At 35.1% G+C, this 22,485-nt stretch overlaps 1 protein-coding gene and 1 long non-coding RNA gene across 3 annotated transcripts in view; one reads left to right on the plus strand and one right to left on the minus strand.

The window, feature by feature from the left end:
- Window positions 1-214: 214 nt before the first annotated feature.
- LOC308658754 lies at window positions 215-897 on the minus strand. The gene is made up of 3 exons (XR_014024236.1): window positions 833-897; window positions 590-773; window positions 215-238 (listed from the first exon to the last, which is right to left on the minus strand). It is a non-coding gene; the product is annotated as an uncharacterized lncRNA (long non-coding RNA).
- Window positions 898-15,269: 14,372 nt separating this feature from the next.
- PIK3C2G (phosphatidylinositol-4-phosphate 3-kinase catalytic subunit type 2 gamma) overlaps window positions 15,270-22,485 on the plus strand; it is a gene marked incomplete at its 5' end in the record, with an annotated part of 348,977 nt that continues 341,761 nt past the window's right edge. Inside the window, 2 exons of one of the 2 annotated variants that reach the window (XM_081311198.1) lie at window positions 15,270-15,951; window positions 21,230-21,305. In XM_081311198.1, coding sequence (XP_081167324.1) covers window positions 15,270-15,951; window positions 21,230-21,305 — 758 coding nt within the window. Of the gene's footprint in view, window positions 15,952-21,222; window positions 21,306-22,485 lie in introns of both variants that reach the window. The other variant, XM_081311197.1, reaches the window with a different exon arrangement.

Here is a 22,485-nt window from a genome sequence, read left to right on the forward strand (position 1 = left end):
CAAGTAGCCCCTGTCTTAGGTCGTTCACTGCCCTTACATTGCTTACCCGTCCTTGGGGAGGCCCCATTCCCCTGTCTTAGGTTGCAGTGCAAGCGTGAAAGTTGCCCGTCTCTGGGTACTACAAGATCAGCTCGTTGTTGCCAAGGCGTTTAATGGTATCTACTCAGCCAGTCATTATTAGGTCTCTGAGGCTGAACTGTGGCTATAAAAATACAACGACAAACAAGTTGGCAACACCCTAAAAGAAAGGCACGGGTCCTAAAGCGATAGAAAAGCACTAGTGTGGAAACCCATCTGCGTGCAATGGCAGTAAAGCCGGCAGAGTGCAAGGGCTTTCCAACACTAAGAGAATAGCAAGAAGAGACATGTCGTTCCCAGTGCAATGTCCGTAAACTTGGGGTGCAACGACCATGTCAAAGATTCACTGTTTAATTTGCGCAAGCCAAACTTGAGGTGAGTTGCCATTTTCTAAAGCTGCAAGAGCTTGTGTGAGCATAGCCTTATCATGAGCATTGCGGGCCTTAAGGCGACAGAGAAACCACAAGCAGAGAACCATACCGAAGCAACACATTGCACCAAAAATGCCTACCCCCACCCACTCTTTAAAAAAGGAAAAAGCTGAAGATATCCAATCGGTGATTTGACCCAAAGTTATGGGATCGACGTGGGTACTATTCAAGACAGCTATCTGGGTTAGTTGAGACTGGATCAGGTCTTCCGCTGCCATGGACCAATTTCCAGCCAAGTATTCGCCGATGATACGGGAGGCATTCCTGGAATCATTAAATCATGAACCGGCATCGGCATTGGCCAAGCCCGTGCCACTGCCCACCACTGCATTGGTGTCGTCTGTGTCATCGGCATCAGCACCAGAGCCAGGGCACTCAGCAGAATGAAAATCCTCATCGCGGGATTGCCGTGGTAATTCTTGTTGCTGAGTAGCTGGCGCCAAGACTCTTCTTGTCAGGCGTTCCGGGACCCACAACGGTTCCGTGCGATCCTGGGGAAAAACACATACGGATCCTCGTGCCCATGTCAGCACGGGGTCAGGGCCGTTCCATTGGCCCGTAAGAACATCTTTCCACTTAACATAGCCAATCACAGAGGGCTGAGGGGACACATGCCTATCGGCCGCAGAGCGACCATGAATATCCAAAAGCGGGCCCTCTGCTTTGTCCTTCAGCGTCTTGATGGCCACCACCTGGGTCTGCTCCCCCTGGGTGGGCCCAAACAGATGGCCTTTGTTCTTATAAGGAGCGATTGCTGCTTTACATTCCTTGGTGCATTGCTCAAAGACCAATTGCTTGACAAGGGGCATGGCTCTATCAGGATCCCCAAAAATCTTTCCAGCAGCATCCACCATCCTTGCTACAAAATCTGAAAAGGGTTCTGTAGGGCCTTGTAAAATCTTGGTCAAATTACCAGATACCTCTCCTCTATTTGGAAGTGACTTCCATGCCCGAATGCAAATGTTATTAATTTGATTATATACCTCAGGAGGGAATCCTGTCTGTTGATTAGCAAATCTACCTTGGCCCAAAAGCATTTCCTTATCCCAATGCGGATGTCCTGCTGCATGGTTTTGGGCGGCTTGTTCTATAGCGCCTTCTAGCACAAATGCTCTCCAGTCCAAATATTTACCGGGGGAAACACAAGCCCGAACAAGGCTAGCCCAATCAGAGGGAGTCATACAGTATCTAGACAGACTCTCCACCTGAGTTAGTGTGAAGGCGGCATCCACTCCATAAGTGCGCACAGACTCTGCCAGGGTCTTCACAATTTTGAAATCTAAAGGCTCCGAAAATCTTCCCCTATTATCATCCTGAAAAACTGGATAAGCAAGACCCATCTCAGCATTAACAGCCTTCCATGTTTGAGCATGGAAAGCTCTCCCCGAAACACTTCCACCATACGGCGGTGGATCCGGTGGATCACATTTCTTGAGCCCCGATCTATCTTTGTTCCCTTCTCCGACAGCTAAACTCCCTAGCTGGCGAGACAGCCTTCCAAGCTCCTCCTCCTCATCCTCCTCGTCCTCTGACCCACTTTCGCATGGAGGCGTGCGCAGCGCACTGAGATCTGGATACAATCGTTTCCTCCCCTGTGTCTCGCTCCGCACACTTCCATCCTCCCGAGATACCTCACCTTTTGCCGGAGGCAATCGTCTCCTCCCCTGTTTCACGCTCCGCACGCTCCCATCCTCCTGAGATGCCTCACTTCCTGCCGTCTCTGATTTCTCCTCATGTAACTGTTCTAGAACTTCCTGTCCTAGAGCAAGTGCGTCATGACACCTGCCATCTGTGAGGCAACTACGGACTATCTTCCAAAGGGGTATCACTCCGCCCTCTAATATGCCCTGCTCAGAAGCAAAGTCGAGATCTTTGCCTAACTTATCCCAACTAGGTATAGTAAGACTGCCCGAATATGCAAACCACGGTGCAGCAACATCTACCTTCTGTAAAAATCTCTGTAAAGTGCTATGCTTCACTTTCAGGCCCTTGGAGCGTAACAGACCATCTAGGGCCGAGAAAAGCGGACTTGAAGGTGCGGCACCCCTGACACAACAACAAGAAAAACACAGAAAACAAATGACGCAGACGACAAAAAGAACACAGAAAACAAAAGTAAAAGCACACATTGCAGCTGCAATAAAATATGAGGCCTACGGGGTCCCGCTCTCGGGGACGAGGGGTCCGCTCACGGACGAGGGGTCCACTCAGGGACGAGGGGTCCACTCACGGGACGAGGGGTCCACTCCGGGACGAGGGGTCCACTCACGGACGATCGGTGCACCACTCCTGTCGACTGAAAGTTCTGATTTTCCCGGGTTTCGGCACCACTTGTCGCGTCTACCCGCCGGCAGGAAAGACGACAACAGCAGGATTCTTCTTTAACACCCTTTATTGGAAGCTTCCATGAGGTATAGATGAGAGAAAAAGGGGCCTCCGGGCCCGAAAAAACCACCCCTTATATACTTCAGCTGCAGCCCTGCTCGTACACCATTGGACAAAGAGTGCATAGCAACACAGCAGCAGCCAATAGAATGATAGACCCAGCACTTGCACATAATGCAAGAGACACCCAGCTCCAGCTTGTGCAAAGCAACAAGCACTTCTTGAAAACAGTTTGTTCCAGGAGCTGGACAATTGATACATTGTATTCTAGGGAGTGGCTGAAAACAAAGAACTGGGTCTCAGCCCAAGAATTAGGCTCACGCCCACACAAGGCAGCACAGCAAAATGGCTCTCTACATTTTTCTATAGTTAAAAAAAAAGATCATGCTTACCTTTCAGTAACTCAGAATTTCTAGATCATATTTGAGCCATTTCATGACAATTTCTTGTAATGTGATGATCTTACAGTCACAGAACATCAGCTTGTGTTTCACAGTGGTTTAGGAACAACTGATGAAGATGGTTTTAATGATTTCATATTTTAGATATTTTTATCTCAATAGAATTTAACAATTTTAATCCAACTTCCTTTTTAGGGGTGTGAAATGAAATTCGTGAATTCTTCCAAAGTGTATTAATATTTTTATGATTTTATACCTTATGCTTAAATATTGTGTCCCCATATATTCAAAGGATTTAACACATTCTTCTGAGTTTAACATATACATATTTATGTCTATAAATACTGATAGTCATTTCCACTGGTTTATCCTCATTTATCTTAGTATATTAGCTATAATTCTTAAAATGACATGATAGAAGTAATATTCCTAACTTAAATGAGAAGTCATGTAGTAACAATTGAATATTAACACGCAAAAATGAATTTTTACTATATTTTTCATTTGTAGTTCTTCATTTAAGAAATCACAAATGAATACAAAATTGAACGTAAAAATGTTTTTTCTGGTATTGCTTATTGATGAACTGTTTATTAGAGAAATCAATCTGGCACATGACAAAGGAAAACAAAGCATAAATATAAAATTGAATACTAATAAAGTTGGTTATAAAATCACAGAAGTTTTTCTAATTCAAATTTGATACATAATTATATAATTTGATAAAATCCCTAGTTTATCATAACCTCTTTAGAAATTTCAATAAAATGGCCTTAATTAAGCCTCTTGCCTTGTATTCTATTGTCAGGAAGCTTGTCCCAATTCATTTTGTCCCTGTCTGTGTGTATCTGTGCAGGGGGTGAGCATTTAAGTAATATATTTGGCTCTATTTTTTCCTTTGATACTTTTCATGTTTTTTTTGTTGTTGCAAAAACTGCACAATTGCAAATTATACATTTGGATAAGATTTTTGATCCAATTAACTACTTACAATTAGAAGCCATTGATTATACTTCATTTGTTTTCTGTTCTTAAGCAATTTTAAATTTCATATTTTCCAGATGCTTACTAGATGTCAAATTTTGATTCTTTTAGTGATTTGAATATTATAAGCTATTTTTCTTCAATTAATATCTCTGTAATACTTGATAACTCTATGAATAGCTTTTTTATTTTAATCAGTGGTGAAGGGAAACAGTTTATTCCCCTTTCCTTTTGTAAAACAGAAAATTTCACAACCTTTCAATGTTCTGGGAATTTTTCACCTGGCTTCTTAATGTTGAGTCATTTTTATATTATAATATTTTCAATAATTATTTAGACTAAGAGAACATAACTTTTATTTTTTAAATATTTTTTTTCTTTTTCCCTAATTCTTGAGTTCTTGTTTTCAGTAAAATTTTGTCAACTATGTAATTTCTCATTGGGTGGATTCAAAGATTTCTGAGCACTTACATTTATTCAAATTGTTTTAGTTTCTCATGTATAAAAGTCAAAATGAATGCTTGGTATAAAACATGTTTACCTTCAGAACTGTGTAGATGTTGCTCCATTGCTTTAAAGCAATTAGTCTTTAAAGATAAAGTCTAACTAAGTCTAGACTGACTTTTTTTTTTAACTTTCCCTATAGCTTATTCTGGTTCCTTTCAGAGTTCACCTGGTTGCTATTAGAAAGTGTTTCTCAGATTTTCATATAGAGAAACAGTAAATGTGAATAGACTTTATCAGTTTTCTGGTCACTAACAGTCACTTAATTTCTCTAAATTCTGGATTTCATCTATACTGCTTCCATTGTTTTGTTAACTGCTTTGAGATGATAAGCATATTCTAGGTAATTCTGAAAACCACATATTTTTTCTCTCCTGGGAAGTGGTCTATTTCTTTATTTTCTCAGGGCACTTTCTTTTCATTTATATCCCCAATACTTATTTCCATTCACAAGTAATGCAAACTAAATGCATAACATTTTAATTAATGAAAATCTTAGTCTTAGAAAGCAATGAGAAAGAGAGGGTGGTGGTAAAGTGGCCCTAGCTGCTAGTGAAAGATGTTGCATTTCAGCAGAGGGACCAGGAAAGAAGTGTTCAGAACACAGATCTCCCAATCAATCAGCCAGTAGCACAAAATCAGTCATCTCTTGCTGTTTTTCAGATTGAAGAATTTGAGTTCCTTCAGATGATAAAGTAAGTGCCAGCCACTGTGTGTGTGTGTGTGTGTGTGTGTGTGTGTGTGTGTGTGAGCATGCGTGTGCTTCTTCATTTCTGCTCCATCTTCTTGGACTTCACCTATGCTAAGAAATGGGTTGGCTGAATGGTTGTGCCTTTGCAACTGACAGTGTAAACTTATAGGTGGGTTTTTTTTCTTTTAAAAAATATTTCATAAGCAAGTCACATATTTCCGATCAGACGCCATTCTAAAAAAGACAATTGGATTTTTCTTAAAAACGTTGGTAATAATGATGATGATGATTCCAAGTTTAGGGAACTAAACTCAATCACCAACCTGAGCCTCTTCCATAAGCTTTTATATTTTTATAATATATAAGCTTTTTAGTTTTTTTAAAATTTGTGTTCCTATCCTCCAGTCTTTCATTCAATATTTGCATTCTAATTCTCCTACTCTGTTGATTTTCACACATTCCTCTTGTATTTCCCATAAAGTGAATCATATGACATCTGACTTCCAGATACCTGTTTTAAATAGTGAAAACAAAATGTACATTAAAACCATACATACTAGCCATAATTTTTAGAAAGAAATTCACCATTGTATATATCATCTAGAGTACTGGTAAGTGGCCTTAGAAACATTAACATGACCAACACATTCATATTATTATTGGGTTTTCCTACACTTGATTTTTAAAAGATTTCTAGTAAAATTTGACATTTGTCATAACAACTTTGTCAAAGATAGGGTTGAAACTTTGGTTGTGAGAATCTATACCTTGTGGCAATTCTATTAATATTAAACATCATAAAGTAGATATATCTTTCTGTTTTGATGTTTTGCATATTTAATCCACTTATGAATTTAAATTTAGTGAAAAACGTGCATATGTGTCTATCTCTAGAAATAATGATCAACACCATGTGATGGTAGATCCTCTTTCCTCTCTTTTCCTCTCCTCTCCTGCATGAGTAAACAGTAAGAATGCAGCATGACCACCCCCTAAGATTTGCTCAGCCACAAAATTCTTCTCCAACCATGTCTTGGGGAGATATTACCATATAACACAATTTAGTTTATGAGGTAGAACTATTTACCACTTTGATTTCAGATACATATTAGAGTTCCCCAAAGAAGAAATTCTTATTGAATTATTTTTTTCTGCTACTTACATTCTTAGGCAAATATTTACAAAAATAAGGGTAGTCTTTTTCATGCATGGAAAAATTATCAATATGTTAATATTTAACAATGACACTTAAGTTACATGGAAATAGTCTAAGCTCATCTATTTTCCCTATAACCCTGTTATCTGACTTATGTGGATCTAAAATTTTAATTTTATTTCATGGAATTAAGTGGAAACTTGAGAATAACATTAAATGTGACCCAAAGACTGTTATTACTTTTCAAGAAGATATTTAAGGGCTTAGCTTCTGGGTCAGATAAAATTTAATGGTCAAAATAGTCCAAATAATTTTGAACCAGGATCCTGTGAAATTTGGCCCAGTTATACAGCAACTATTTGTGGCTTTACTGTAATTCTAGATAGTTTAAAAATGACAGAGAGCAATCTATTGCTGCTAATTTATAATGAAAATATACAATGCTTTTGTAAATATAAATCATTTTAAAGAATGGCCTCCTTTTCTAGAAATATAACTTTGATATGCCTAAGGTTACTTTTTAAAAATATATGAAAATTAAATGTAAAATACAGTTTTAAGAGTTATAGCTACTTTGCTTAACTAATATTTCACAGTCTATATCTCCTCAAAACAAGCAAAGTGACAGAAAATTGCAAATAGTAGGAAATATCATGGTTGCTATTTTTTCCAGCTGAGTTATAATCTGTACAAAATTTCATTGGTGATTTCATTCACCCTCCCAAACCTTTCTCCTAGCAGGAAACTGGGCTGTCCCCTTGGACTCTGTTCCTTTGCAGACTCCAATGCAAGCTGTAAATTCTTCCATGCCCCACATACCAAAGGACAGTTCTAATTTTTTTGCTACAAAGAATGGTTCTTAAGGGAAGTGGGGTGCTATAATCATTCATTTATTTTATCTGACATTGTAAACAAAATATTCAGAATATAACCATTCTACTGCAACCATTCATATGATTAATAAAAAGTATTTTCCAAAACAAATGTTTTTCTTCATTTCCTTACATTTCCTTAAAGTTGAACTGCCTGCATTGTCAGTGCATATAACCATATTCATATCTTTATCATCTCTTTCAAGTATCTCAGTTATCTAAGAAAATATGCATATTCATGCATATACCTATGGCTTGGATATGGTTTGGATGTGGTTTGTGTATCCCCTAGGGCTTCGTGGTGTTGAAATTTAATCCTCATTATGCAATATTAAAGGGGCAGAAACAACCAACTGTGGTGGCTAGACGTGCACCCTTTGGGAAGTGATTGAGAGTAGATATTTTTAGGATGGAGTCCCATGATTAAATCCTAGTGGTTTTATAAGAAGAGGGGAAGAGACACACAGACACACCACACTGCCTTTTTCTTATTGTGTAATGCCCCACACTGCCTGAGACTCTGCCAACAAGTCCATCATGAGAGGAGGCCCCTAGATCTTGCATGCCAAAATAAGCCTTTTTTTAAATAACTTACCCAATCTGAAGTATTGGTTATTAGCAATAGAAAATGGACAAACACATGCACCAACAGTTTTATGTTGGTGCATCTTTGTCACTTTGTTTCTATAAAGATTATTCTCTAGTAGTTTATTGGTTATAAATCTGCATGAGCTATATTCCCTGAATCTGAGGTATGGAAGTTTGAGGAATTTCGATTTTAGGATCTTTTTCAATTTTCTTCTCTTAAGCATCTTATGTATATCACTCCATTTTCTTATGGCGTAAGAAAAAATGTCTAATGAAATTATTTCTTTAATTGGGTTATAAAACCATGTTGGCCTTTTTTTTTTTTACTGCTCTAACTCAATACCTAGGACTATGTTTACTGCAGCATCTTCTCACGTCTTCATCTTTCTTTCATTTGCTTTATCTGTCTCCTCCTGTATTCTATATCTTTATCTTCCTTTTTTCCTATGCCTGTTTTTCTTCCCTTTTACATTTATTTTTGTCCTTTCAGAATGAATATTCTCCCTATGTAAAACAACTCAATGGCCTTCTCTTCCACTTCTGAATTCCATCTGCAGAAATACTGCTTTTCTTTCAATTAAGACAAAGAATCTTCTGTTCTTGAAACCTTACCAAACTCACCTTTATAAATTACAGTCTTCTTTTCCTAATGCTATTGCTTATTGCTTTAAAAATAGATTCCTTTGCGCACCACATAAATTATTGAAAATAATTCTCTAATTCACTCATCCATTATCAAGAGAACACTCAATAACAGACATAAATAGGTCAAGGGGCCTATATCCTGGTCACAGTAGACAAAGAAAGCTGTGGCCACAGCTGCTTCTCATCACTTAAAAGCTCACATTGTCCTGGAATTCTCTTTGGGACAGATTTTCTGACAATTAGTGAAGCACTACTGGTTATTTCCCGAGTATTTCTAGGTCAAGCTTAATGCAGCCCTGCAAGTGTCATATTTCAAGGGTCATCAGGGTTGAGGCTCTGAGCCTCCTCCCACCAGGGTCAGCATTATGCCCCCAACTCCCCTGAAGAGGCTTCCTTCCCAGTCATCATTCCACCAAAGCAGTTCCATGGAAGCTGGAAGCTGTCTTATCTTTGTCTGTTTACTCCTAAGACATACTCAAAGAAATAGAATTAATTACTATTTCAACTGCTTTATGATGTTGAGGTGTGAGAATTTAAAACTTCCTAGAAATCAAAACATTCTTGAAAACAGGTTTCAATGATGGGCACAGAATTATCTCTGACATATTGCAGCTTCTGAACAAAAACATAGCTAATATATAAACTGTAACTGGGTTCTTCAACAATTTTACTTCAGCTTTTTCTAAGGGAAAATAAGCCTAGTAGTATTTTATTTGAAATTCCCCAAAATAGACCCTGTGTCTACTAACATAAATCTCACATTGTACTGTATTATAAATTTGTGTCTATGAACCACTTGAAGGCAAGAGCTTCATCTTGTATTATCATTTTTATCATTTTTTGTATTCCCACTACTTTGCAAAGAACTTGACATAGTATATATTAAAAAGCTACTGAATAAATAAGTGTCTAAATTTGTAAGTAGATGTTTAAATAAATGAGTGGATTTATTCAGGCCAGTATCTCTCACAAAATAAAAATAAGTGAGAACTTCAAATTGTCCAAATATAAGAAGCATGGGGTATTCTAACAGGAAGTGAGTTTTCTATAGGATAAAATGTGATTAAGAAAATATTTATTATTCCTGTAAAATGGCAATTTTTTGAAAATTGTTGTTTTCTCCAAGCATCTTTTATCTTTGCTTAGTTAAAAAATAATATCAGGGAGTCTAAATATACTGAATGTTTATATTATCACTCAATTCTAAATTAGAAATTAAAAAGTAAGGTAATATAAATAATTAAAATATAAATAAATTAATTATTATATGTATGTATGAACTACTATACATATAAGCTACAAATTATATATATATGAGCTACAAATTATATATATGAGCTACAAATTATATATATGAACTACAAATTATATGTATAAAAATTATATATAGTCATATATATATATTTTTTCTTCTTTGCTCTATTTATACACCAATTTGGGCTAAGGCAAGTCAGAGTTGTATGTGGCCAACATCTGAGGAGTTTTGTCTCTGTATGATGACATATACACTTGGATCATCAGATGAAGAGACTTGGGAATTTCAGATCAATTTTCCACCACCTAGTATTCTCAAACTTTGGGTTAATTGCCATAACTATAAATTTTCTCTCCATCTTCCTGAAAATATGGATGGTTCTGCTTGATTAGACTATGACATGTCCTGTGTCAGCACAGCTTTTATTTCACATGACATTTATACATATTCTAAAGATGGTAAATTTTCTCTGCCTGAAATTCATCCAAAATGAAGACCATTTTCTTCAGTCCCATAATGTGCTCCCTCCACTATCTTCTCTTCTCTTTCCTGTTTGTAGCCAGAACTTTGGGGATCAAGACTAAACATTTTTAGAAAGGCCCTTTCTATTCTTTGTTCTTTTGCAAAACAAACATTTGTGTTCCTATTTTGAACACTAGGACTATTTTGATTATATTTACACCTTTGTAGATTTAGGAAATAGAAGCAGCTGCCAGGGGCTGCCCTTCTTTTGATAGGTGCCTAACTTTGAGTGTACTTTCTCTTTGAGGCCACACAAATAATTAACCCTCAATAATCTCTTTCCAGCTTCCACAGGCTATTCACATTCTTTGGCTCCAGGCTCTCTACTCTTCTCAAAGCAAGTACAAATGGATTCAATCCCTCTCACATCACATCACACTGATAGATTCTGCCTGTGTGGGACTACACAGGTCCACCAAAAAAATTATTGAAAGACCAGTTTATTAGGAAATTTCATTTCATTTGCAAGCTTGAATTCCTTTAATCATGTTACTTAACATATTCAGTTTCCAGAGATTAAAATGTGAAAATATTTGAGGAAACATCAGTCTGCCAACTTCACATATTTTCTATAACGCTGCAGAGTCTTCCTTAAATTGGAGACTGATAACAATGTCCTCTTGATTTTGCCACAAATGCTGCTAAACTGCATGTTTGCTTGCTTTGGCTTCAAAGTCAAATTCTATGACTTTGAATTATTTTATACATGGCTTCATAATGCAGAGTAAAAGTATTTTCTGTCTGGCACTAAATATTTTGTTTACAAACAAAGAAATATTCCAACTTCTAGATTATGATGGTAAAAAGTACATTAAAATTACTAGAAATTATTTTAAAATCGCCAAATTTAACATTAAAAATGGATCTTGGAAGAGTTTCTATTTTTATTACATTTTCAATATGAAAAAGCATACCTTATTCTCCTTTATCTCATGATAATGAAATTTTTCACACAGCCTTCTAACCCATTTTTGAATCTACTGTAAGAAATACTTGAAAATATTGTTAACAAATTTAAAATGTTTTTAACTCTTTGTAGTCAAGATCATTTAAGCTGAGTCTACACTGTTCCAGGTCAAAATTCAGAATACTCTAGATGTGATGTTAATGTGGAAGATTCACCCTTGTGCCTCCCTTCACTCTCTGTTTAAGTTAAATCTGTGAACACAAACTCTCTAACCTTACGTAAATTGACTCAACATTTTGTGCTTCACTTTTCTCATTTGTTCAGTGGTGGTAATGATATTTTGGAACTGACAGTATAAGTTGAGAAATAAATAAAACACATAACCATTCACGTATTTAGAAAGCATTAGCACAGAGTACATGCTCAAAAAATGTCAGATATCATTACCATCATCAATGATATGAGACTTTAATTTCATCATCAGACCACTGGTGCTTTATTTAAAGACTTCTTTTATAGCTGTATAAAATTTTCAAAAATAATTTTTAAACCCTCAAATGTTAAAGTTTTGAAACCACCAAAAATTATTAAAAAATTTAGTATAACTACCATAATAATAACTACCTAAGGAGTAGGTCAGGTTAAGGAAGAACAGAACATTCCTTGGGTATGATTATCAAAATTGAAGACACATCTGCTTAAAAATCTGAGTTCCAAGACATGCAGATAAAGGAACCTATTTTGTTTGAATGAAAACAGTTTTGATTACAAACAGAGAATAAAAATTGTCAATTCTTCAAAAGGAAATTTTAACTAGATAATAATATATCTGTGTAACTCATTAATTATTTAAGATTCATTTTACATACCTCTTACATACATCTCTTGAAATTCTTTCCCAAATATGTCAGCTCAATCTCTGGGCATTCCGAGGATATTTCTTTAAAGAAGTGATATTTCAATGAAACCCTGAAAAATGAGAAAGAATTATTTAAGCAAGAAGGTGAGTGTCCAGCATGAGATCCCAAGTGAATGGTGTCAAATGTGAAATAGAGAGCCCATCTGAGGGGCAAGGGAAGACCTGGAATTCAGAGCAGAGAATGCAATTGAGTAACATAATGTGAGCCAGCAAAGAATACAGGTCCAAGACATAAAGGACCTTCCAAGTCACCTGAGGAACTATGACCATTATTCTCAAACTCCAGGATACCACTGAAAAGCTATAAACAGGGGAGGTATTGGATAGAGTCCTAATACAGCATTACAATGTGGAAAACAAATGAATTGAGGACATAAGAATGGATTGTAGAAAGTGCAGAAGCAGTTTCAGAAACAATACATTATTTCAGGTAATAAGATGAAAGCTTTAAACTAGAATTGGGCAATGGTAGACAGGGATGAGGAGATAGAGCCCAGATGTATTTATGTGGTGCTCCCTATAGGATTGGTGGTTTATTGGCTATTGCAGAATAAAGAGGAAGGAAGATAAAACCTTGGTTTCTGGTTGCTCAAATGGTTGGACAACTTTCTGTCACAGTGACACTGGACTAGGAGCAGGTTTGGGATGAGTTATAATTTAAGTTTCAGGCTTCCATTTGGAAATTTTTTATTTTATTTATTTATTTTTTTATAATTTCATTTTTTATTTTTTCAATGTTAGTGTGCAAAAATACAACTGATTTCTTTTTTATTTTTTTATTTAGATTTTTTTTCTTTTTTATTGGTTGTTCAAAACATTGCAAAGCTCATGACATATCATCTTTCATATATTTGATTCAAGTGAGTTATGAACTCCCGTTTTTACCCCAAATACAAATTGCAGAATCACATCAGTTACACATTCACAATTTTTACATAATGCCATATTAGTGACTGTTGTATTGCTGCCTTTCCTATCCCCTACTATCCCCCCTCCCCTCCCCTCCCATCTTCCCTCTCTACCTCATCTGCTGTTGTTCAGTTCTCTTCCTTGTCCCCCCCCCTCCCCTCACAACTTCTTATATGTAATTTTGTGTTACATTGAGGGTCTCCTACTATTTCCATATGCTTTCCCTTCTCTCTCCCTTTCTCTCCCCCCACTCGTCTCTGTTTAATGTTAATCTTTTCCTCATGCTCTTCCTCCCTGTTCTGTTCTTAGTTGCTCTCTTTATATCAAAGAAGACATTTGGCATTTGTATTTTAAGGATTGGCTAGTTTCGCTTAGCATAATCTGTTCTAATGCCATCCATTTCCCTGCAAATTCTATGATTTTGTCAATTTTTAGTGCTACGTAGTACTCCATTGTGTATAGATGCCACATTTTTTTATCCATTCATCTATTGAAGGGCATCTAGGTTGGTTCCACAGTCTAGCTATTGTGAATTGTGCCACTATGATCATTGATGTGGCAGTATCTCTATAGTACGCTCTTTTAAGATCCTCAGGGAATAGTCCGAGAAGGGCGATAGCTGGGTCAAATGGTGGATCCATTCCCAGATTTCCCAGGAATCTGCATACTGCTTTCCAAATTGGCCTCACCAATTTGCAGTCCCACCAGCAGTGTACAAGTGTACCCTTTTCCCCACATCCTCACCAACACTTGTTGTTGTTTGACTTCATAATGGCTGCCACTCTTACTGGAGTGAGATGGTATCTTAGGGTGGTTTTAATTTGCATTTCTCTGACTGCTAGAGATGGTGAGCATTTGGAAATTTTTTAAAATCCAAATAAAAGTGCTGAGTTGGTAATAAGAGTTGGGCTGGGGATGTGGCTCAAGCAGTAGCGCGCTCGCCTGGCATGCGTGCGGTCTGGTTCGATCCTCAGCACCACATACAAACAAAGATGTTGTGTCCACCGAAAACTAAAAAATAAATATTAAAATTCTCTCTCTCTCTCTCTTTCTCTCTTTTTTAAAAAAAAAGAGTGGTCTAGACTGGACTTACTGACAAAGAGATAATCATTTAAGCCACAAAAGGTAAGAAATAACTTGCAATCAGAGAGTACTTGAGAGGAGAACAGGCTCAGAAAAGACTCAGGAGGAAATACTTAATAGGCACAGCATGTTCAAGAAAGAGCAAACTAGGAGAAACTGAGTACAGAGTCATAGAGAATTGAAGTAAGAAAGCAAGACATTTTAAAGCAAGAAGTAATGGTGAGTGGTATCAAATGTTGCTGAGGAACTAAGTTAAAAAGAGACACAATAACCCTTGAATTTAATGCTAGGACACTCATTAATGAACTTAATGGAAGTAGCTTCAGAGACATGAATAAAAGAGTTTGCAAGTTTTTAAAGAGCTTTAGGGAGCAAAGAGCCTAGCCAACCATTTTAAGATATTCCGTTATGAAGGGGAGAAAAGAGTTAAGTTTATGTCTAGGGATAGGGTAGTTGCTAATTAAGAAAAGCCTTTAGTTAATAAAAGGGGTGAGGGGAGGAGGTTAACATGCTTATAGATGATTGGGTACAGAAGGAAATACTTACTTTGGTGGAAAAAATGAGTCAAAAGAGGGAAATTGACTTTGGAGTCAATTTTTTAGAGTCATGACACTCTAATCATAATTGAGATGGACTTATTTTTCTATCATAGGAGTTGTATGAGTCCATCCAAAATCAATATTCTTTCTCAAATTCATAATCCTCGGAGCCCTGATACAATTTTGTAGTCCTCAAGAAATGATTCCTCTTGCCAAGAAAAAAACTACAAAACACTTCTATATATTTATTCATCATATGTATTTCTTGTAAAATCTTTATTGGTAACTAACAATGTTTTTTTATTTCCTTTTACGATTTTTTCTAGGAAGATTTCTACCTTATTTTATAATATCATTAAAGAGATATTCGGAGTCAAGTAAATTTTCTGTTACATAAAGAATGGCATATAGTTGGCAAACAGATCCAACGCCTAATGAATCAGATGAAGAGCAGTCTGAACAGCAAGAATTTCACCTTGTAACCCAACCCATGCCTTCTAGGCAAGTCTGTCTGGGTTTTGATCACCTAGTAGATGAGATCAGTAATAAAATTCCATTCTCTCGGAATGAAATTGAAGAAAACACCTTTTTTGTGTCCAATGCACCAAACCAGGAAACAAAAGGGCATTCATTGGATAGAACACACCAAATATGCTTGAATGAATTCACTTCTGAAATCCCTGAATTCTCCTGGCATCAAGTTGGGAAAACATCAGCTATTGGTTTTAGTGCTTCTGTGCTACCAAATCCTCAAATCATGAATAAAGACAGCTTCTGGGAAAACTCCATAGGAAAACACCATGGTGTTGAGGATTCCAAAAGCAATATTTTAACTCCCTCATCCACTAGTTTGGATAAAATTAATCCACAAAGAGTACTGGAAAATGAAAATTCTAACTACCATATAGGATTTGAAGGTAACATTCCCCCTGTACATCCATTCTTCTCAACTGACATCATGCAAAAAGACAACAACAAAAGAAGTGGAAGCATGAACACTGTAGAACCTTCTCCAATGTTCATTAAAGGCTCTTTTCTACCCGAGACAAGGGAAAACACAGGGCCCGAAAACATGGAGGTATGTGTATGCATGTGGATCTAAAATTATGAATGTGAAAGAGTCATTGAACAATGAATTAGATTAATTGGTAATGAAGGTAGCTAATCTTAAACAGAAATCTACCTATCTTACATTTGGAAAAAAATCATTTATTTCCACAAATTACATTTTCTTGAATTAATAACTATTTCTGGGAAAAAAAAAGAAACTTTTAGAAATTTCATTTCTTTTTTATTTATTTTTGGTAGTTACACATGACAGTAAAATGATCTTGACATATCATACATTTGAATCAGATGGGGTATAATTTCTCATTTTTCTGAGTGTACAGGTTGTAGAATCACATTGGTCATGCAGTCACGTATATACATACAGCAATAATAATGTCTACTTTATTCTGCTGTCCTTCCTTTCCCCCTTCCTCTCCCCTCCCCTCCCATCACTTATAAATTTTATTTCTAAAGTCCCATTTTCATCAAAGCCAAATAAAAATGTTTCAGTACTTAGATAAATGAATGAAAATATCATAGTTTGAGGTTTAGCTGACAATATTATGTATTCTTTCTGCATTATGCATACACACATATTTCATTACATTTATATTTTGAGTCACACTATAATGATTTAAAATTTCATTATCATTATTGGTAGGAAAAATGTCCTTTTACCCAAAAACTCTTAAATTATATTATTGGCTGGCAACTTCTGTTGGGAGAATTCCAGGAGTAGGAAATTAAGTAATTATTGTGCAACTCATCTTAGTAGTTTTATTAGCAGCTTTCCAATCATTTCAGTAACCATAGAGTTTTCTGTATAATATTTGAAGATTTCTGTGCTTATACTAAGTCTAGACATAAGTGAAGCCAGAGGTAAACAGTAAAAAGAAGAACTGCTATTGCAGCTGCAATTTAGAGGGAGAGGCAAAATAATTCTTCACTTATTCAACAACTTTATCAAACCCTTAAAGTATATAGTGATGTACTAGGAAAAACAAATGCAAAGAAGTAAAGTCATGATTATATGAATTCATAAATAGCATACTGCTCAAATTAACTTGCAAACAAATAATGGCAACACAGTAAAATAACAGAAGGGGTGAGTGTCTGGAAGAAGAAACACCCAATTCTACCTGAAGCACTTGCACAGGAGGTAACACCTCAAATGACCTGAATCAAAAGTCAACAAATACTAAGGACATCTAGTTCTTTCCATGGCAGTGTAACAAGTACTAAATTTTCCCTACTGCTGAAAATAACTGTAAACTTAGACAAAATATATGAAGCAGCTGGTTGCAGTCATTGAACAACAGGCATTATAGAACATTGATCCTTCAGAAAAGTGAGACAGGTGAATAACCTAGTTTCTGCCTGAGGGTGGTTTCTGCTGCTTTGCAGTCTGGTGGAGCCTTATTCGAATAGAAACATTACACCAAGCTAGGGAATGAAGCAGCAGTTGAAAGTTGCAGAAGTAGATGTGATTTGCAGGGTGGAGTGCTAGAAAAGAGGGAGCCGTGCAGTGTCCGGAGATCAGGATGCCACAGGAGATTTATTGCATGCTCTTGGCCAAGTTTTGGGATGTGTTTGCAAGGCTCAGTAGATATTGTCAGCTTTTGACTGAGAAGTAAATGATGATTGTTTTTGCCACACAAAGTAGAAGTTACACGATACAGAAGATATGGCAAAGCTAAAGAAAAGACTGAGCTGAGCACCTCAAGTATTCCAATAAGAGTCCACAAAGCTATTTTCTAAGAGTAAAAGTCATGCTCAAAAGCAAATGCTACACCAACCAAAATGAATATAATTCAACAAAAATTTAAGGCTGACAAACTTTAACCTGTCAAAATAAGTTTCTATATTTTATTTTTTTAAAAGAATCACAATTCATAACACACCATTTACAATACCTAACAAATAATTACAAATGCATAAATATGTAAAGAAGCCAGGAAGTTTGACCCAGAAAATAATACAATCAGTGGAAAGAGACTATTGAGATGAGCCAGTTGTTGGAATTAATAGAGATTTTAAGGTATAATTACTTAAAAGCATATTTAAATAAAGTAAAAGATGTTCAAAATGGATAGTACAATGAGAAATCTTAATAAGAAATTAGTGACTATGAAAATTAAGCAAAAAGAAATGAAATGCCAACTAAAGAACTGAAAATAGTATCTGTAATGAGAGTCAAAGCATCTGCTTACAAACAGATGGGAAAGTAGTGAAGTTGAAAGTAAAATAGAAATTCCTGCATTGAAGAGAAAAATAAAAGAGCCATATAAAAATGAGTAGGGATTCAGAGACTTTTGAGACAAGGAGGACAATTTATGAACATTTGGAATGCTAGCAGAAGATGACAAATAGAGAGAAAAATTAATTTGAAAAACTAATGGTCAGACAAGGGATTAATATCCAGAATATATAATGAACTCTAAAAATTGCCCAGTGAGGTGGCACATGCCTGTACTTCTAGTTTGGGAGGCTGAGGCAGGCAAGTTCAAAACCAGCCTCAGTAACATAGTGAGGCCCTAATCAATTTAAAAAGGGGTGTGATGTGGCTCAGTGGTTGAACATCCCTGGATTCAATCCCCAGTGCAGGACAAAAAAATTCTAAACATGCTTAACACCAAAAAGATAAAGCACCCAATCAATAAATGGACAAAAGAGCTTAACAGACATTTTTCAAAAGAAATACAAATGACCATTAAATACATGAAGAAACACATTCAAAATCCCTACCAGTTGGGGAAGTGCAAATGAATACTACACTGAGATTTTATCTCACTCCAGTCAGAATGGGAATTATCAAGAATATAAATAATAATAAGTGTTGGTGAGGATGGGGGAAAAAGGTAGAGCCATGCATTATTGGTAGGACTGCAAATTCATACAATTATTCTGAACATTACAATGAAGATTCCTCAAAAAAACTGGGAATAGAACTATTACATGACCCAACTCTCCCACTCCCCAGTAATTATTCAAAAGAACTAAAAACAGCTTACTATGGCAAAGCAGTTATGTCAGTGTTTATAACAGCACAACTCACAATAAACAAGTTATGGAAGTATCCCAGTGCCCCACAATAGATGAATGAATTAAGAAAATATAGTTTATATACACAATGGAGTTTTTCTCAGCCATAAATAAAATTATGATAAATGGATGGAACTAGAGAACATTATGTTAAGTGAAATAAATCAGACTCAGAAAATCAAATGTCAAATGTTCTCTCATCCCCAAACTAGAGCAAATAACGGGGCGGGGGGGGGGAATGGAGAGGGATCAGATATCATAAAGATAGGGAAGTCAGAGAAGTATAAGGAGGTTGAGAGGGAGGGATGGGAAAGAGGAAGAAATATAGAATAAATTTGACAAAAATTATGCTATGTGCATGTATAAATATACCTCTATGTATTCCACCTTTATGTATATTTCTAAAGCACTAATTAAAAATATGTAAATGAGAAAAAAGTAGTAAAGATCAGAAAAATGTCTCAACTTTAGTTGAGAGTATTCAATTATGGATCTAAGAAGTCCAATATATCCGAAACAGAACTTCAAAGTTAACTACATGTAGACCTATTATACTCAAATATCTAAAACACAAAGTTAAAGAGAAAAATCTTAAAAGGAAGCTGGGGGGAGGTGGGAATTCAAAGAGTTGAGTAAAAATCTGAATGAAAACAAACTTCTCGTCAGACACAATGGAAGCCAGACACAGGTGAATGATACGTTTAAGTTATTCAAAATAAAAAATAAAAATGAATGCACACTTTTATATCCACTAAGTGTGTTTCAATATTGAAATAAAGACACTGCCATACAAACAAGTATTGAGAGAAGTTATTCAGCTAACATGCCAAGAGGGAGTACCAAAGTAGATGTTTCACACACAAAGTAAATGACAACAGATGGAATCCAGGAAGGGGGAAAGTGTGATCAAAATAGTAAGAGTGCTGAATAATACAAAATGCTACTCTTAATTTTTTAAGAGAGGTGACCAAATCAAAATAATAGCATGTTATAATGGAATTTATTGTATATGCAGAAATAAAATATATGGAAATAACAAAAAGCATGAGAGTGGGGTAAATGTCATTTTTGCTATTATAGATTTTAAAATTTTAAATGTATGTTCCAACATTAATTCTAAATAAACTGAGATATATTAAGGATACATATTGTAATCTTTAGAGTTAGCACAAACACTAAAAAAAATACAAAGAAACCAAGAAAGTAACTAAATGAAATAGGAAAAATATCAAACTGAAAAGGGAGAAAAGGTAGAAATTCAATAGGAGAAACAAGTAGAAATAAATACAAATACAATAGTCTGAAATAGGACAAACTACATAAATATATTTAATATAAATCTTTCTGAAAACACATAAATTGAAAAACTAGATTAAAAGAGAAGACTCAACTACTGTCTGAAGCATATAAACTTAAGAAACAAGGGCACAGATATATTGAAGTAAAATAAACAAAACGAATTGACACTACCAAAGAATGACAACTGTTATGCTCATTAGTATCAGGAAAAGTATAGCTAAAGACAGAATGTAATTAGAGAAAAAATAAATCATTTTGTAATGATGAAAGGGGCAATTAAGAAGAGATAATAAATGTAAATGCATATATAGCTAGTAATAAAGCTGCAAAATACATAAGGCAAAAATTATCTCTTTTAAAAGCAGTCATATATGTACACTCTAACTGAACTATTTATGTATATTCCCAAGAAGTGAAGCATATGCCCAAATAATTACTTATATATGAAATATATAATAGTTTTCTTTACAATATTTAAAAGCTAAAATAACCCAAATATTCATCAGTAAGAAGATGACTAACAAATTGTGGAATAGTCACACAAAGAATTGTTACTAATTCATAATAAAAATGATGAACTACGGATATGTATTAGATTATCAATACATTTCAAAAATAGATGTGATTTAAGAGACAAAAGCCCAAACAAGAGAATATATACCTAATCCATGATGATAAAAATCTGATAATAGTAGTTACCAAATAGATTTGCAGATGAATTTAAAGGAGATGTGTGGGAAATGTTCTATATTTTCATCAAAGTGTTATGTATATTCCTCAAAATTCAAATTATATTCCTGAAAATTTATGAATTTTTCTATATTTAATATTACCTCAATAAAATATCTGAATAAAATTAAAAATAAAATTCAAATAAATATTTAAACAGGTCAAAAATTCTAGAATTGTATTCATCTTTTCTCTATATAGAACTATATTAATAAGGCAGTTTTTATTTTAAGCCTATAGATTGTTCCATTCAAATCATCGAAGTAACTCAAGGCACTAACACGACCCTGACCTCCTTTTGTGACAAAGTTAAAAAGTGAGTATTGCTATTTCATTAAATTTTGAAGTTTCTAAATTTAATGAATGAATTTGTCTATTTTTATAATACGAAACTGATTAATTTTGCATATAAAATGTCAAAGTTCTGTAACTTGCAAATATAGTGAAATATAGAAATTCTTGAAATCATTAATTGACCTCTATTGTTTTTATGGTCTTATAGACATATTTATGTTTGAAAATTCAATTAAAGTTAAATGTTTCATAATTTCAGAATAGCTCTTATAATGTTTGTTGGTAGTTTGATTTGTACTACATTAACTTCTCACTTAATGACAATCTATCTAAGGCCCAAATTAACAGATTAACCTTTTTACATGGTACATTCTGTTTAGAATTGAGTGAATGCCTTCCTCATGTTAGCTAAATCTTATCTTGATTGGATGTCCAGAATTTTAAACATCTTAAATGAATGTGTGTTTGTCCTGTGAAAACCAAATTGATTACTAGAGGATATTAACAAATATGCCATTGATCTTTTTGCTAATCTAAAAATGAATCTATGATGTAAAGATAGATTTTTTAAAAGACAAATTTCTTATTAGTGATTAAAATTTATATAATGCTATCTGTCCTTTGCTAAGTTTTGAAAATTTAATTCATTAGCAATTTAGTTGTTTTGTTTTTCATCCATTGATGGCCATTATTTTAAATGTACTAAATATACATGTTTGGGTTAGAGATTTGAGTCATTTATTTAATGGGTAGTTTAAAGGCTATTTCACTGTGAATATATCAGAGTAAATATTTGGTATTTGTTTTTTGGGGACTGGCTGACTTCACTTAGCATTATCTTCTCTAACACCATCCATTTACCTACAAATGCCATGGTTTTGTTCTTTTTTATTGCTGAGTAAAATTCCATTGTGTATATATGCCACATTTTTTTATCCATCCATCCACTGAAGGACATCTAGGTTAGCTCCACAGTTTAGTTATTGTGAATTGTGCTGCTAAAAACGTTAATGTGACTGTGTGCCTGTATGAAGACTTGAATTGGGTTTCAACATACTTTATATACAAACAGAGATACAAAAATTGTGGTATATATGTGTATTAAGAATTGTAATGCAAAAAGAAGAAGAAGAAGAAGAATAGCATTACCTTAGATTAGGTAGAGGGAAGTGAAAGGAGGGGAAGGCAGGGGATGTGCGGAC

Source organism: Spermophilus citellus (genome assembly GCF_964194105.1).
Source record: "Spermophilus citellus genome assembly, chromosome: 10".
Classification (NCBI taxonomy): Eukaryota; Metazoa; Chordata; class Mammalia; order Rodentia; family Sciuridae; genus Spermophilus; species Spermophilus citellus.